This window comes from Petromyzon marinus, unplaced genomic scaffold (genome assembly GCF_048934315.1).
Source record: "Petromyzon marinus isolate PM22_M1 ecotype Great Lakes invasive population unplaced genomic scaffold, UKy_Petmar_22M1.pri1.0 PM_G_Scaffold_7, whole genome shotgun sequence".
NCBI lineage: Eukaryota > Metazoa > Chordata > Hyperoartia > Petromyzontiformes > Petromyzontidae > Petromyzon > Petromyzon marinus.
The window spans coordinates 2,252,184-2,269,951 of NW_027423024.1; the positions used below are offsets into that span (position 1 = coordinate 2,252,184).

Below are 17,768 nucleotides of genomic sequence, written 5' to 3' on the forward strand. Positions count from 1 at the left end.
ACAAGCATTCATCATCAGGTGTGAAAACCACAGCAAGAAAATTTGAAAAAAGTGGCGTTTTTTTAATGTTAGCACCACGGAGAGCGATTTGACAGTCATTCAGATGGACGAGCCCATCTATGTTCGGGATAGAGGAGGGGGGAGACGAAAATAATGGATGCGGTCTGAAAGCCACCATAAGTGTGAACAATCATTTAAGACCCGAAATGGTTTATCAAATCCTTCCAATGATTGCGAAGCCAGAATTCCTTCCTCTCGGTTGAAATTGTCTCTGTGTATATGTGGATAGCCTCATGAACGAATCTCTCATGGTAGCCAGATGGATTGCAAAGAACCTCCGTCTTGGAGAAGTCAATGTTATGTGAGCCTACTGAATAATAACAGTGATCTGCCACGGCCAAGGTGTTGGTCCTACCGTTTTTTAGGTCTGCATTCTGTTCACGAATGAGGTCCGAGACATGGCGTTTAGTTTCTCCAATGTAACTACTACCACAGAGGCAACTTAGTTTGTAGACGCCAGGGTACTGTATGTCCGGAATCACATCTTTTACAGACGGAACCAGATCACGGATTTTATGTAATGTGTTGAAACGGAACTGGATCTTGTCTTTAGTCAAGATTTTGGAGATCTCTTTTGTGATCCCCGCAATGTAGGGTAAAGTGATGGTTTTGAAAGTCTCCTCAAGAGGGTCCTTCTTCATGGTTGGAGTGATAGCTTTGCGGATTGTGTAGTCGGAGTAACCATTAGCCTTAAGAGCTTGGTGTACGTGCTTGAGTTCACTGGCTATGTGTTCCTGGTCGGATATGCATTGGGCTCTATGGTGCAGAGTCTTGATGAGGGAATTCTTCTGGGATGGATGGTGGTGGGAATCCGGTTTCAGGTAAGCATCCGTATGGGTAGCTTTCCCGTAGACAGAGTGGCTCATTGAACCATCATTTTTTTTACCAATTCCACTTTACAGTAAAATTGTAGACACGGCACAATATATACTTCTGAATCTTTATTTTTACCAACATTTAAAAAAAATATTCTCCGTTAAGGCAAAATTCTGAAATATTGGATTTTTTACCAAGCCTTGTGAATTCACCTTGTATCTGAACAAGTTAAATTTGTGCAAATATTTGTTTTCAAACGTAAAAATAACAAAGACATTGCTTACAAATATCAGCTCTATGTTTTCAAGTAAATACATTTTGGGTAGTGAATAAATTATAGTCTAAATAAGCTACACATGACGAATTGTAGGCAATTATAGTTATAATCAAATACATTTTTAAACAATCACGTGGTCCCTGTAGTCGCCGTTAGAGACAATCTGCTTGAAACAGTTTATCAACATATATACGAATACATTGATTCGAATAAGCAGAGTTAATTTCCTATTTATGGCATGCCAGTTATGTGTCAGTTTTCAATATCAACATCACCTTATAAAAGAATAACATTTAAAATACGCACAGAGAAGTATTCATTCGTAATTATTGACAGGCATATTAACAAAATTGAATTACTGCAGTGAAATATACTGCATCAGGTTACATCGTATTAAGAAGCTATTTTAAAAATACGCACCGCCTGCTTAACAGTGTATGTACAACAAACTATTGTAGTGTCATTCAAAACGAGTAGGCCATTGCATGCTTGCATCTGGGTCAAAATGTAGCAAATTCTAAACATTGCCAACAAATAATAGATCACGGAGTTTAGATCGCAACACAAACAATCGTCATCAGGTGGGACAACCACAGCAGCAAGACAAAACTGCTGAAGTAGGCGCCTACTTCAGCGTCTTCTTCTTGCTGTGGTTGTCCCACCTGATGACGATTGCTTGTGTTGTGATATAAACGCCGTGATCTGTTATGTTTCTACCCACGTGGTGACTTTACCGAAATAACTTGAGAGTGTGGATTCCTGCAGTCACAAAAGCTTCGAATCAAGATTGCCGACAAACTACACAACTGAGATGATGCATCAATCATCGCCCCCTACTGACAGGCTCTTGTCCACATGCAGGCCGGTGCAGGGCCACCACCTTGTGCCACACAGGGGCAGCTGCTACCTGGGGATGCTCTTCGAGCATCTCAGACGAGATACGAAACTCCGAGTTGCCGAGGCGATTAAGCAAGCACCATGTAAAAGCAATTATCATTAGAACATCGTGAATGCTTGGGAGCGTATTGGCTCTCGCTCCTGGTCAGAGATTGACCCAACCCACAGGTCCACAAAGACTGGCCGCTCGCTCTTACTCTGCAGGTTAAACCTAGGAATTGAGTGTTCAACTTCACATTCTTGTCATTAAAGGCCTGTGACAAAGGTGCATCTATTGGAGCGACATCGTCTCTGGCTTACACATCTACCGGGTCTCCACTTGACTTTGTATTGTCTAGGAAGTCCACCCACACCTCCACTTCCACAAACTGCTGAGAGTTGCCTCGCTCTGCCTCACAGTCAGAATTCTCCTCCTGCTTCACGTTGCCTCCATCGATTAGAAGGTCCCATTTTGGAGTTGAATCTTCATCTTCACATTTCACCTTCACTTCTTCACATTTCACCATCACTTCTTCACATTTCACCTTCACTTCTTCGCTCTTCACCATCACTTCTTCCCTCTTCACCATCACCTCTTCATATTTCACCTCGATACCTTTAAAAGTGTCCAAGCTGGAATTTTCTTCCGGTTCTTGTTTAATGAGGGATGGGCTCATGGTGGCACTTTGACTTTCACAAGTGGATTTCAGACTCCACTCCTTGCAGATCTTCTGATGCTTCTGTGTTCTCTGGTGTACTTGAAGATTTGATGAATCTGAAAACGCCTTCCCACACACACTGCACTTGAAGGGTTTCTCTCCCGTGTGTGTTCTCTGGTGTACTACAAGAGATGAACGTGCAAATGCCTTCACGCACACACTGCACTTGAAGGGTTTCTCTCCTGTGTGTGTTCTCTGGTGTTCTACAAGAAGAGATGAACGTGGAAACGCCTTCAAGCACACACTGCACTTGAAGGGTTTCTCTCCTGTGTGTGTCCTCTGGTGTATTACAAGAGCAGATGAATATGCAAACGCCTTTCCACACACACTGCACTTGAAGAGTTTCTCTCCTGTGTGTGTTCTCTGGTGTGCTACAAGAGTACATGAATGTGCAAACGCCTTCACACACACACTGCACTTGAAGGGTTTCTCTCCCGTGTGTGTTCTCTGGTGTGTTACAAGAGCAGATGACCGTGAAAATGCCTTCCCACACACACTGCACTTGAAGGGTTTCTCTCCCGTGTGTGTTCTCTGGTGTTCTACAAGAAGAGATGAACGTGGAAACGCCTTCAAGCACACACTGCACTTGAAGGGTTTCTCTCCTGTGTGTGTCCTCTGGTGTATTACAAGAGCAGATGAATCTGCAAACGCCTTCCCACACACACTGCACTTGAAGGGTTTCTCTCCCGTGTGTGTTCTCTGGTGTACTACAAGAGATGAACGTGCAAATGCCTTCACGCACACACTGCACTTGAAGGGTTTCTCTCCTGTGTGTGTTCTCTGGTGTTCTACAAGAAGAGATGAACGTGGAAACGCCTTCAAGCACACACTGCACTTGAAGGGTTTCTCTCCTGTGTGTGTCCTCTGGTGTATTACAAGAGCAGATGAATATGCAAACGCCTTTCCACACACACTGCACTTGAAGGGTTTCTCTCCTGTGTGTGTTCTCTGGTGTGCTACAAGAGTACATGAATGTGCAAACGCCTTCACACACACACTGCACTTGAAGGGTTTCTCTCCCGTGTGTGTTCTCTGGTGTGTTACAAGAGCAGATGACCGTGAAAATGCCTTCCCACACACACTGCACTTGAAGGGTTTCTCTCCCGTGTGTGTTCTCTGGTGTTCTACAAGAAGAGATGAACGTGGAAACGCCTTCAAGCACACACTGCACTTGAAGGGTTTCTCTCCTGTGTGTGTCCTCTGGTGTATTACAAGAGCAGATGAATATGCAAACGCCTTTCCACACACACTGCACTTGAAGGGTTTCTCTCCTGTGTGTGTTCTCTGGTGTGCTACAAGAGTACATGAATGTGCAAACGCCTTCACACACACACTGCACTTGAAGGGTTTCTCTCCCGTGTGTGTTCTCTGGTGTGTTACAAGAGCAGATGACCGTGAAAATGCCTTCCCACACACACTGCACTTGAAGGGTTTCTCTCCCGTGTGTGTTCTCTGGTGTGCTACAAGAGTAGATGAATCTGCAAACGCCTTCCCACACACACTGCACTTGAAGGGTTTCTCTCCTGTGTGAGTTCTCTTGTGCCGTTTCAAATCTCCAGTCCGATCCGTGCTGTATGCACACCAGTCGCATTGTTGACTTGTCCTACCGAGCTGCGCTGAGTGCATTTGCTCCATCAGACCAATTCTGCAGAGGAAGCGTCAGAGGAAGCGTCAGCTGCAGACAGAAAAAAATAATATCCACACCATCTACACGTCAGTATCGATGCACAGAGGAAAGCATACATACACAGTAACACGTGTGTCTATACTTATTCATATATTCATGATATAGTGGAAAAGTGTCCCAAATTCATCACATGGGCTGTTATGGCGCACAATGAGAGGGCAAATGGTTATAAACATGCCTGGAAGCCCTCGTATCTTCAAAATGAATGTTCACCAAAAACTCCGAGCACACAATTATAGCTGTCTGGCTACAAAAGGAATATTTATGAGAGCTAAATTCAGCTGACATAGCAAAGGGTGTTGAAAACAATACTATTTGTGTTAGGCAGAAATTCATAAATTAATGTTCAATCGCAACTTAGAGGTGTGAATCCAGGCTCAGATGTCCTTGAATGCTGGGATGAACAGTTCCGACTTCAGCTGCATGTGCGTGCTGTGTTCACCTCCTGTTTCCATTCTTACAAAGAGTTCCAGAGGAAAACAAAAGTAAACTATTGTTTTGATATAACCTCCGTGTTCAATAGAGTTGATAGACTTTACTGCAAACACAAACTTGACACTGTCACACACTGGCGGTGGCGTGTCCAGAATCATACCTGGCCACCTTCATCTGCTCAGCATTAATGCTTCCTCACTACACCAAGTAATTAATCGAGGATCAACGAACATAGCCGAGGCTAACTGGAGTTTGCGTGTCTCTCTCCGTGGTGAGATGTTAACTACCTCACCTGGTGTACAGGAAGTCGTAGGTTTGATCCCGACCGTGACGCCTGCTGTATATTTGGAGTTTGCACATCTCTCCGTATAGCGTCTTTGACCGATAGACATTGACACACGTATTCTTGTTTCTTTCAGCAAAGTTACGTAGACAGAAAATAACAATAACAGATAATACAATTACATTAAATTAAGACCACTTGTGTTGCGATCAAAACGACGTCAGTTTTTTTAGCTTTATTTACAATTTTTAAAATTATTTTTATTTTCTGTTATTTTCATTAAATTTTCTATCTATGTGACTTTACCGAAAGAACCAAAAATATTAATTCCTGCAGTCACCAAAGTTTTAAGTCAAAACATTCACACACGTTGACAAAGCCTCACCTTGTGTTGTTGTGGGCAGGTCGCTTCTGATAACAAGAGCGGTATAGCAGCTCAAGCGGGCTTGGCCTTGTGAAAAATATAAAAACTGCGTGAATATTTACAACAAAACAAAGCTACAAAGTGGCGATCCGGGTGAAGGCAAATTAAACTTAAAGCGAGATAATTAAAGTGAATGCAATCAGGCGAGGGCAGGAGGCAAGGCCCCGCGTGGCTAGGCCCCGCGTTGTAAAGTTCCAACTTGGACATCGATTCCCATGCTCGCTGCTACTCAACTGACATCCCTACGAGAGAGAGAGGCTCTACCTTGGTAAACAACAACAACAACCACCACCACCACAACGACCACCACGATGAGAATTTCTCACCTCGGATTTCAGTGCAAGCGCACACACGGCAGCTTCCTGTTACCTAGCGACAGCAGGAAGTAGTATGACGTCACTTCCCTACCACAAGCGGCTCTGTAACTGAATAAATTATGTTAATGACGCCTATCCATATATCGAGGGATGGGGGTGTGGGCGCTGAACCCATCGCAACAAACTTGCGACGGCTTTAACGGACACATTATGTTAATGAGCCACCAGTCACTGGGCGTATCTTTGCCCAAATAAGGATTGGCACTGGAACGATAACGGCAGTGACCCACGCGGAGGTGACGTCACGTTCAAGAGCGCGATGGACGGATGAATACCTTGGTGACATGACGTCACTAGCGAGGTACACCTCCCCCTGGCGTTTCACGCCGATGAAGTAATGCTGAGTGGTGACGTCACAAGCGGGGTTGGAGTTTAAGTTGATTTAGATTCATTTTCATTGCTCCCTCCCTTGGGTGCGTGGGCTCAGCTACAACAACGTGGACACTTTTGTGTATACACTGTGTGTGTGTACACTGTGTGTGTACACTGTGTGTATAAACTGTGTGTGTGTGTGTACACTGTGTGTGTGTGTACACTGTGTGTGTGTGTGGACAGTGTGTGTGTACACTGTGTATATACTGTGTGTACACTGTGTGTACGTATATACACTGTATGTACATACACACTGTGTATACACTGTGTGTGTGTACACTGTGTGTGTGTGTACACTGTATGTATAAACTGTGTGTGTGTGTACACTGTGTGTGTGTACAGTGTCTGTGTGTACACAATGTGTGTGTGTACACTGTGTGTATACACACAGTGTACACACAGTGTACACTGTGTCCGGCAAAACAACCCCCTACCTCCTCGCGGTGCCGGACGGGCAACTCTGTCGTGGACAGCGCTGTGGGGGGAGATCCAATTTTGATTGGCTCCTCTCCTCATGGCATATGTGTCCACCACAGGGGCTAAACGGGGGCTCTGGACGGGTGCGAGGGGCTGGTAACCCCTCCACCTTCAATTAATTACCACGAAACCACGAATTAAACTGAAATATGTAACAACTAAGCTTGTACCGGAGGCCCCGGGGGGCCAGGCGTCTATGACGTCTCCTGGCCAAACCCCAATTGGCGGAGCCAGGAGATTGAATACCTACACTCGGGGCTACTCCAGAAACAACGAAAAGCCACTACGGGTGGCCACGTGGAATGTTCGAACGCTCACTGCAGAGGAGAGGCTGCCACTCCTCTGTCGGGAGCTGGACCGGTACCGCCTGGATCTATGCGGCATTCAGGAGGTCCGGTGGACCGGCTCTGGCTCCTGCCACCATGAGGGATGGACAGTCCTCTACTCGGGGCAGCAGACTGCCAAACAACAGGGTGTGGCTCTTCTTTTGAACAAAAGAATGAAGGGGGCGTGGGAGCGTGGCGGTGAGGTGTGGGAAGCTGTAAGCCCCAGGCTACTTTGCGCTAGCCTTCACATCAACCGGAGGCGAGGAATGGTGGTCGTGGTTACTTATGCCCCCACCGAAGATGAACATCCGTGGAGGGATGCAGGCAAAGCCGATGAGTCAGATGCCTTCTATGACCTCCTGTCACAGGTGCTGGCTAAAGTGGCCCCTCGGGATAGAGTCATCATGTTGGGTGACTTTAATGCCCGAGTTGGTCATGATACTGGCACCTGGTCTGGAGTGATTGGAGGGCATGGGCCAGATCAGCTCAATAACAACGGTAGGAGGCTGCTAGATTTTTGTGCAGCCCATGGGCTTGTAATTACCAACACGCTGTTCCGGCATCGGCGCATCCACACAACATCATGGATGCATGCCGGGTCTAAGCAAGAACATCTGCTGGACTACATAGTGACGGACCAGCGAATGCGAGCCCATGTCCTTGACACCAGGACTTACCGTGGAGATGATCTGCCCTCTGACCATCGACTAGTCATCTGTAAGATGCGCCTGCCATTCTTCCACTCCGGTGGTGGGTGTACACCCAGGACCCCATTCCAACCTAAAGTGGCCTGGTCTCAGTTATCTGATGAAAGTTGCAAGCGAGAATTTCATCATCGCTTGCGGCTGGGATTGGCATCGTCCCCGACTCCTCCTGATGTCGAGGGTAAATGGGCGAGGTTTAGGACTGTGACTCATGCAGCTGCAATGGCTGCTTTGGGTACGCGGTCCAGACCTCCCCAGACACCCTGGATGACAGAGGAGTTGTTCAGGATGGTTGAGAAAAAGCGACAGGCCCACTGTCATCGGCTACAGAATCCCACGTCAGAGAATGAGGAGGCTTACCGCAGCCTTCGCTCGGAGGTTCGGAGAGCCGTGAGGCGCTGCAAGGATGGGTGGTGGTCGTGGGTTGCTGAGGAGATGGAGTCTGCCTCAGTGGCCCGTGATCACAAATCTCTATTTAACTCCATCAAAAAAGTAACCTGCAGCGCCACACCTATTACCATCATTAGGGGAAAAAACGGTGATCCAATTTCCGACCCCCAGGAACAGGTTCGCAGATTTGCTGAGCATTTCTGTGAGGTCCTGGGGGAGGGAAAATCCGTCAGCCATGAAAACATCGTGGCACAAAGTGAGGATGACCCTGCTGAGGCTGCGGTGCCTCAAATATTGGATGAAGTCACCCCCTGTGAGTGGCTGGCTGAGGTGCCATCTGCTGAGGAAGTATTGGAGGCGATCCGGAGTCTGAGACCAGGAAAGGCAGCGGGCAGAGATGATCTCCCAAGCGAAATGCTGAGGGAGGGTGGCGTTTGTGCACAGACTGCTCTATATGACATCATAACAACAGTCTGGACCACTGGACGGGTTCCGCAGGATTGGAAGGATGCCCTGGTGGTCCCCCTTTTTAAGAAGGGGGACTTTTTAAGAAGGGGGACCGCACAGATTGTAACAACTACAGGGGCATCTCACTCCTCAGTGTGCCGGGAAAGGTCCTGGCAAGGATTATTCAGCATCGCCTTGCCAGGCACGCTGAGGAGAGGCTTGCGGAGCCCCAATGCGGTTTCAGGAAAGGGCGGTCCTGCACAGATGCCATATTTTCTGTCCGTCTGCTACAGCAGAGGTGTAGGGAATTCCAACAAGACCTACATCTCTGCTTTATTGACCTGGTCAAGGCCTATAATACCATCAGTAGGCCTGGGCTCTGGGTCGTTCTTCGTGCTTTTGGAGTACCTGACCCTCTGCTCACGATCATTAAGGACCTTCATGATGGTGAGCGGGCCCGGGTAAAACTATGTGGCCGGGAGTCAGAGCCATTCCCTGTACACCTTGGGGTGCGACAGGGATGTCCTCTGGCTCCCACATTATTTAACATCTATTTTGACCACGTAGTTCGTGAAGCCTTCAATAGCTGTACCGGGGGAATCTCCATATGGTACAGATATAATGGGAGGCTAATCGATGCCCGGGTGCGGTCAAGGGATGGCTCCCTATTGCTCAACCACGTTATGTATGCTGATGATTTGGTAATAGCTGCTCAGTCAGAGGAGGAGTTGGAGACGCTGCTGCTGAGACTGGAGCGTGCCACTAAGAGGTGGGGCCTTACCATCAGCCCCACCAAAACTAAGCACCTGCCTGGGTATTTTGTACCATCGGACACTCCACCCCCACAACTCCCAATCGGTGATGGGGCAGTTGTGGAGAGAGTGGAGAGTTTCCCATACCTGGGCAGTGTGCTTATGACTGGCTGAAGTTTAACAGCAGAGGTCTCACTCCGAATCAGTCGAGCGGCAATATCTTTTCATCGGTTGCGTAACGCTGTGTGGAAGCTACCTGGTCTGTCGCTCCGCACTAAGCTTCAGGTCTTCTCGGCCACGGTCATTCCCTCCCTTCTCTACGCTTGCGAAACGTGGACCCCCCTAATGGAACATCTTCGCCGGTTAGAAACATTTAGGCTGGCCTGCCTACGATCCATCCTGGGTTTAACCAGGCTGGATTGTGTGAGGAGCTCACAAATCCTTGAAAGATCTGGGCAGGGTCCCATCGGTGAGCTCCTCCGGCAGGCAAGGCTGCGATGGCTGGGTCATGTAGCCCGCATGCCCAGCCACCGCATGCCGAAACAGCTTTTGTTTGGCCGGATTGAGGGGGCTAAGCGGGCGCGGCACGGGCTAGAGAAGAGATGGAGTGATGTGGTACAGGAGGACGTGGAGCTGAGTGGACTTGCCGATGACTGGTACCAGCGGTGTCAAGATCGGCCTCTGTGGAGGAGGCTCGTGAAGGATGCTACTGGGCAGTTGGAGGCAGTCGCCCTCCAACAACAACGGAGGGCGGAGGAGCGACGCTCACAACAGCGAGCGGAGCGCCGGGTGGCTAAAGCACAGCAGGTTGGCACAGTAGGGGGCATAGGTGGTGCATCAGCCAGTCATCTCAGTCAGTCGACCCGTGGCACCTGGGTCTGCCCCGTGACCTCCTGCCAGCGGGCGTTCGACACTTCACGTGGCCTCAGGGTGCACATAGCCTGGCACAAGCGTCGTGGTGACGTCACCGCCACTTAGTGGCGAATGGCGGTTGTTGTTGTTGTTGTATACACTGTGTATACAATGTGTGTGTGTACACTGTGTGTGTGTGTACACTGTGTGTATGCACTGTGTGTGTGTACACTGTGTGTGTACACTGTGTGTGTGTACACTGTGTGTGTACACTCTGTGTGTGTACACTGAGTGTGTGTAGGTGTTCACGCCACGTCCCTTTCTCTGTGTGTGTACACTCTGTGTGTGTGTACACTGAGTGTGTGTAGGTGTTCACGCCACGTCCCTTTCTCTGTGTGTGTGTACACTCTGTGTGTGTGTACACTGAGTGTGTGTAGGTGTTCACGCCATGTCCCTTTCTCTGTGTGTGTGTACACTCTGTGTGTGTGTACACTGAGTGTGTGTAGGTGTTCACGCCACGTCCCTTTCTCTGTCACCATTTTAATTCTGGGCCAAAGAGGTCCCGCAAACGTAAACATTTTCTGTTTAAAATGTAACACGAACATAACAATGAATTATATTCTTGGTTCTTTCGGTAAAGTCACGTTGAAGGGAAACAATAAAAAATATATAAAACAATAAAATTCTCACGACGTTTCGACTATAACACAAGCAGTCATCATCAGGTGTGAAAACCAACGGCAAGAAACATTTGAAAGTAGTGGCGGCTTGTATTTATTTATTTATAAACGTTAGCATCATGGAGAGCGATTTGGCAGTCATTCAGAAAGACGAGTCCATCTATGTTCTGAAAAGAGGAGGGGGAGACGAAAAATTAATGTATGCTGTCTGAAAGCCACCGTAAGCGTGAACAATCAATTAAGACCCGAAATGATTTATCAAATCCTTCCAATGATTGCTAAGCCAGAATCCATCTTCTCGGTTGAAATTGTCTCTGTGTTTGTATATGTGGATAGCCTCAGGAATTGGCTAAACCCGCCGGCCGTGGCCACAAATTTTACAGATGAATTTAACTTGTTTCAATTAATAAATGTCCCCACAAGACCCAACCTAAAAAATCCGGAACAGTCAACTCTGCTTGATGTCCTATTGACAAATGCCCCTCACAATTTTGCACTGACTGGTGTTCTGGGTAATAACCTTAGTGATCACTCCTTCATTTTTGGTGTGAGATCATCAACCAGACCCAAAGCCCCCCTAAAATTGTTGAGAAGCACTCTTTGAGGCACTTCAGCACTCAGGCATTTACAAATGATGTGCTTCACTCGGATATTGATAAGGTCTGTGATATCCCCAACCTGACTACGGCTTGGGAGACTTTCAGGTACACGTTTCTCCAAATTCTTAACAAACATGCTCCGTTGGTTAGATTTAAAACTAAAGGCAACCGCCCACCATGGTATGATCCTTTGATTACAAAGCTCATGAAAACTAGGGACAAGGCTTGGGCATGTGCTCAGAAAAGTGATTTGGTAAATGACTGGCTAGAATACAGAATTTTAAGGAATAGATGCGTAAAAAAATATGGCATGCAAAAAATGCCTATTTTTCCTCCACGCTCCTGGAATCACATGGAAATGCCAGGATTTTTTGGAAAACAATCAAATCTATCGAAAAGGCATCCAAAACAGAAAATCTGCCCGTTGAGCTTCACCGAAATGGGGAATATTTTTCAGATCCCAAAAAAATACTTGACAATTTTAACCTTTTTTGATTTAAAGCTTTCTTGACTGCAGTAATTCATATTCTTACATTTTTTCGGTAAAGTCACGTTGAAGAGAAACAACAAAATAATAAAATATATATAAAATAAAAAAATTCTCACGACGTTTCGACCATAACTCAAACGGTCATCTTCAGGTGTGTTGGTTTGTATAAATTTATTTTTAAACGGCGCATTTATTTATTTATAAAAAACGTTAGCGTCACGCGCAGCAATTTGGCAGTTTACCCAGGACTAGTCCATCTATATTTTGAAAAGAGGAGGGGGGAGACGAATTTTTTTTAGAATGTATGCTGTCTGAAAGCCACTGTAAGCGTGAACAATCAATTAAGAACTGAAATGGTTTATCAAATCTTTCCAATGATTGCTAAGATAGAATCCATCTTCTCGGTTGAAATTATATCTGTGCTTGTATATGTGGATAGCCTCATGAACGAATCTCTCATGGAAGCCAGATGGCTTACAAAGAACCTCTGTCTTGGAAAAGTCAATGGCATGTGAGCCTACTGAATTATAACAGTGATCTGCCACGGCCGAGGTGTTGGTCCTACCGTGTTTAAGGTCTGCTTTGTGTTCATGAATGCGGTCCAAGACATTGTGTTTGGTTTCTCCAATGTAACTACTACCACAGAGGCAACTTAGTTTATAGACACCAGGGCACTGTATGTCCGGAATCACATCTTTTACAGACGGAACCAGATCACGGATTTTATGTAATGTGTTGAAACGGACCTGGATCTTGTGTTTATTCAAGATTTTGGAGATCTTTTTTGTGATCCCCGCAATGTAGGGTAAAGTGATGGTTTTGAAAGGCTCCTCAAGAGGGTCCTTCTTCATGGTTTGAGTGATAGCTTGCGGATGGTATAGTCGGAGTAACCATTAGCCTTAAGAGCTTGGTGTACGTGCTTGAGTTCACTGCCTATGTGTTCTTGGTCGGATATGCATTGGGCTCTATGGTACAGAGTCTTGATGAGAGAATTCTTCTGTGATGGATGGTGGTGGGAATCCGGTTTCATATAAGCATCCGTATGGGTAGCTTTCCTGTAGACAGAGTGGCTCATTGAGCCATCAGGTCTCTTTTTAATTAGGACATCCAAAAAAGGTAGCTTGCCATCCTTTTCGACTTCCATGGTAAATCTGATGGCTGGGTGTATGGAATTTATGTGGTCGAAGAATTGGTCTAGAGCAGGCCGGCCATGTGGTCAGATGACAAAAGTGTCATCCACGTACCTCTCCCATAAGGTTGGGCGCAGAGTGGCAGTCTGGATGGCGTCAGTCTCAAATCTCTCCATGAAAATGTTAGCTATAATGGGAGATAGGGGGGAGCCCATTGGGGTGCCCTCAGTTTGTTTGTAGAACGTTCCGTTCCAAGTGAAGTATGTATTGGTTAAACAGTGTCTCACCAGGGGGGGTACCTCAGTGTTTAGTCCTTGATGAATAAAGTCTTCAATGATTGCGATGGTGTCAGGTATAGGAACTGACTGGTGTAGCTAGCCTGGTGGTCACCACCTGGCAAGATACACTAGTCACGTGATAACTAGTGTAGCTAGCCTGGTGGTCACCACCTGGCTAGCTACACTAGTCACGTGATAACTAGTGTAGCTAGCCTGGTGGTCACCACCTGGCTAGCTACACTAGTCACGTGATAACTAGTGTAGCTAGCCTGGTGGTCACCACCTGGCTAGCTACACTAGTCACGTGATAACTAGTGCAGTTAGCCAGACACAGATACAACAGGGGATACAGAGATAGACGGGGGGAGCACACTAATTGTGTTTTGACCGACCGTCGTGTTGCGTTATATGGTTTCCAAATTTTGCTAAACCTTGTTCGATTTAGTGTGCTCCGCGGTTATGTCTCCTCTCTCTTTAGCTCTTCTGTACCTGATGATTGCTTGTGTTGCAATCGAAACGTCGTACGCTATTATGGAATTTTTTATTACTTATTTCTACGTGACTTTACCGAAAAAAACTAAGAATAATTCCTGCAGTCACGATATCTCCAAATTCAAGTGATCGACATAGGCGAGGCCATAACCGATTCAGACAATCGTCACTGGTCTTTGCCGTGAGCGGGGAATCCAACTGGTTGGCCGGCTTCGTGGCGAAGTGTGTTCATCACGACACTACCGCTTCCCACATTTACACACTCACGCAAAGACAAATATCCCGCAGCACCTGCCCCGAGCACCTTAACAGACTGTTGGGGCAGGTACTGTTAGTGAGCACCTGCCCCGAGCACATTAACAGACTGTTGGGGCAGGTGCTGTTAGCGAGCACCTGCCCCGAGCACCTTAACAGACTGTTGGGGCAGGTGCTGTTAGCGAGCACCTGCCCCGAGCACCTTAACAGACTGTTGGGGCAGGTGCTGTTAGCGAGCACCTGCCCCGAGCACCTTAACAGACTGTTGGGGCAGGTGCTGTTAGCGAGCACCTGTGCAGGCCAGCACGGCTTGGTGAATGAGTTCTTGTGTGCGTGAGAACTTGAGAGGGTGGGTAGGTGGTTTTGTGAGCGATTGATTGGTATAAATAAATATTCTGATGAATTTGCAACTTGGTATCTGAATTCAATATTTGGACGGCAGAACATGTATTTACATTCGTATTCATGCGTGTCATGTATGAAGTGTATTTGTTGGGGTGTGTGTGTGTGCACCTTCTACCACGAGAGCACAGATGCCACAGACACCGCGCAGCTGTTAATTGTTTTGCGGGGAGTAGATGATAATTTTTGCTGTACGGAGGAACTGCTTGATATGATGAGCCTAAAAGGCACAACGACGGGTAGAGATATTTTTGAAGCTGTGTCAGAGGCAGTTGAAAAGATGGGGCTTAAATGGGACAAGCTCTGTGGAGTAACAACGGATGGAGCTCCGGCCATGACGGGCGAGCGCAAAGGAATGGCATCGATGGTGTGCGCCAAGGTAAAAGAGAGCGGAGGTGAGGCTGTTAGGATGCACTGTATAATCCACCAAGAAGCAGTGTGTGCCAAGACTGTCCAGCTGGGCGATGTGATGAACCATGTTGTAAAAACTGTCAACATAATTCAAGCTAGAGGTCTGTACCACAGAGAATTTCAAGCTTTCCTGTCTGATGTGGATGCTGAATACGGGGACGTACTCTACCACTCTGATGTGCGCTGGCTCAGCCGCGGCTCTGTGCTGCAGCAGTTTTATTCGCTGAGATCAGAAATCGACCAGTTTTTGAAAGAGAAGGGCCGGCCTCTTCATGAACTGAGTGACCCTCTGTGGCTGGCAGACCTGGCATTTTTAGTTGATCTTACTCATCATCTGAATACACTGAACAAGAACCTACAAGGCAAAGAACACCTGTATGCGCACATGAAAGCCTTCTGTGTAAAGCTCCGCCTGTTTGAGACACAACTACGAAGCTTTAATGCTGCACACTTCCCTGCGCTGTCTGAAATCAAGTCTGCTTTTCCAAAGGGCGACCTTTCTGCTAAAAAGGAGAAATATCTGTCTGTGATTGTACCTCTCGTGACAGAATTCAACCAGCGTTTCCAAGATTTTTCTGTCATTGAAAAACAAATCAAGCTGTTCTCGACCCCCTTCCTGGTGGATGCAGAAGAAGTGGAAGAGTCTGCAGTTAGAACTGATTGAAATGCAATGTGATGATTCTCTGAAGAGTCAACATCAGCTTCTCTCCCTCCCTGACTTCTATCAGAGTTTGGATAATGCCAAGTTTCCTCTGATGAGACGCCACGCAAAAAAATGATGAGCCTGTTCGGCTCAACATACATATGTGAACAAACATTTTCTCTGTTAAATCAGAACAAAAGCCATCTCTGTCAAGTCCTTCGTGTCTAAACCACCAAACTTTCTCCTGACATGTCAGCCAGCCTTCAATCCAAAGGACAGCATCACTGCTCCCACTGAGTGCAATTTTCTTCACATTATAGGTGAGTTAGAAATACACACAGTATTCATGTGTCAACATGTCACCTCTAGTGTGTGGCCCGGCCTTTTGTTTATTTTTCTGTATTTGGCCCTCACTAAAAAAACTTTGGACACCCCTGGTGTAGTGTATAGTAGTGTAGAGTATAGTGTAGTGTATAGTGTAGTGTATAGTGTAGTTTATAGTGTAGTGTATAGTGTAGTGTATAGTAGTGTATAGTGTAGTGTATAGTGTAGTGTATAGTGTAGTGTATAGTGTAGTGTATAGTAGTGTAGTGTATAGTAGTGTAGTGTATAGTGTAGTGTATAGTTTAGTATACTAGTTATCACGTGACTAGTGTAGCTAGCCAGGTGGTGACCACACTAGTGTGTGCATCTCCACTCGTCCGTGTTTGCAAGTAAGCGCTTGTGTGTGTATGTGCACCCGCGTGTTTGTTCGTGTCTGTATGTACGCACACTGTTGCACATGGTTCGCTCGTGTGGGTGTGTAGTGGAACGCACTGCTCATGAAAACATTGCCTCGTTACGCGGTAAATGCTGCGGCACAACAGGAGGGAACTGCAGGGATGAGGCTCTTCGCTCTTGGTGCTGTGAATTAAAACAGCGCCAGGGCAGAGTCCTGATCCCTACAGCTCGTAGCTGTGACGGAGCGAGAGTGATCAGCGGACAGCCACCATGGTTGCCAGGTAAGGGGAGACTTCACCCGGAACTCGCCTCCACACGTGTTCCCCGTGAACATTGTCGCAATAAACGTACGATCAGGAATCTTTAAAATATCCGACCTTTGTTGTTCCGCAAGAATGTTAACGCTCAAACTCGTATCGAACTCTTCATGAATTCACTTGGTCAAACAGTTCAGGTACTCGGCAAAGCATTTCACCACCCGGTATGCAACAGTTAAACAATCTACTCCAAATCAACACCGAAATGTCAAATTATCATCCACCATTGACTTCCACATCGATGGAAGCCATTTGCCATGACGTCCAAGCCATTAAACACCGGAACAACGAACGTGCCATTCAAGTACATCTTGAAACCCACTATCTGAAGAAGTTTGTATTAAACAATAACTAAATAATAGAAACACGTTTACAATACTGAGCGAAGTTATAGTCACGGACTTTTTCCAACTTTAGCTCAACAGGACCACAAAAGCTCAGATATGTGGTGCATAATAAATTAATCAATCTGATTGAAATCATCAACTGGCTAAACACTTTTCGATTTCAACATCACCTTATAAAAGAATAACATTTTAAATATAAGCACACAACTTTATCTATCTGTGATGAGCGCTGCACTTTCCGTTGTTTTCATGCAGGGGGTGCTGCAAACCGACGCACCCCCTGCATGGACAACGGAGGTGCAGGGACAGACGTTTGATTACGTTGGAATCGATCTGCAGACGGCCGTCTTCTCGCACGGCCAGCTCCGTGTCGCCTTATCTCGATCCCGCAATCCCAAACAGGTGAAAGTCCGCATCGAACCGAACCCCCGGCAAGGCCGTCTACTTAACGTTGAGAGAAAATTCACACGAAATGTCCTTTTCAATGAAGTCTTCCAGATGTAAATTGAAACAAGCTTTTAATGAAGAAATAAAATCATCTAATTCAAAACACAACACAATTCAAAGATGTTTCATTTTAAAACTTCAAAACGGAGCATGGGGTACTTGCGTGAATGCGTCCTTCATGTGCAAATGTTGTGACTTTCCTGGCCTGAAGGCCATCAATGTGTTGGACCATAAAATGGTGCACAGCGTCTCAACAACAGCAGTGGGGTTTGCTTCAACCGAT

The 17,768-nt window shown here is 46.5% G+C and overlaps 1 protein-coding gene across 1 annotated transcript; it reads right to left on the reverse strand.

Annotated features, from left to right (window-relative positions):
- Positions 1 to 988: 988 nt before the first annotated feature.
- Positions 989 to 6,103, reverse strand: LOC142920160 (uncharacterized). The gene is made up of 2 exons (XM_076062630.1): positions 6,080 to 6,103; positions 989 to 4,284 (listed from the first exon to the last, which is right to left on the reverse strand). Exons 1-2 carry the CDS (start codon positions 6,101 to 6,103, stop codon positions 2,347 to 2,349), a joined length of 1,962 nt encoding a protein of 653 aa, XP_075918745.1. The 3' UTR covers positions 989 to 2,346.
- Between the last annotated feature and the right edge of the window lie 11,665 nt (positions 6,104 to 17,768).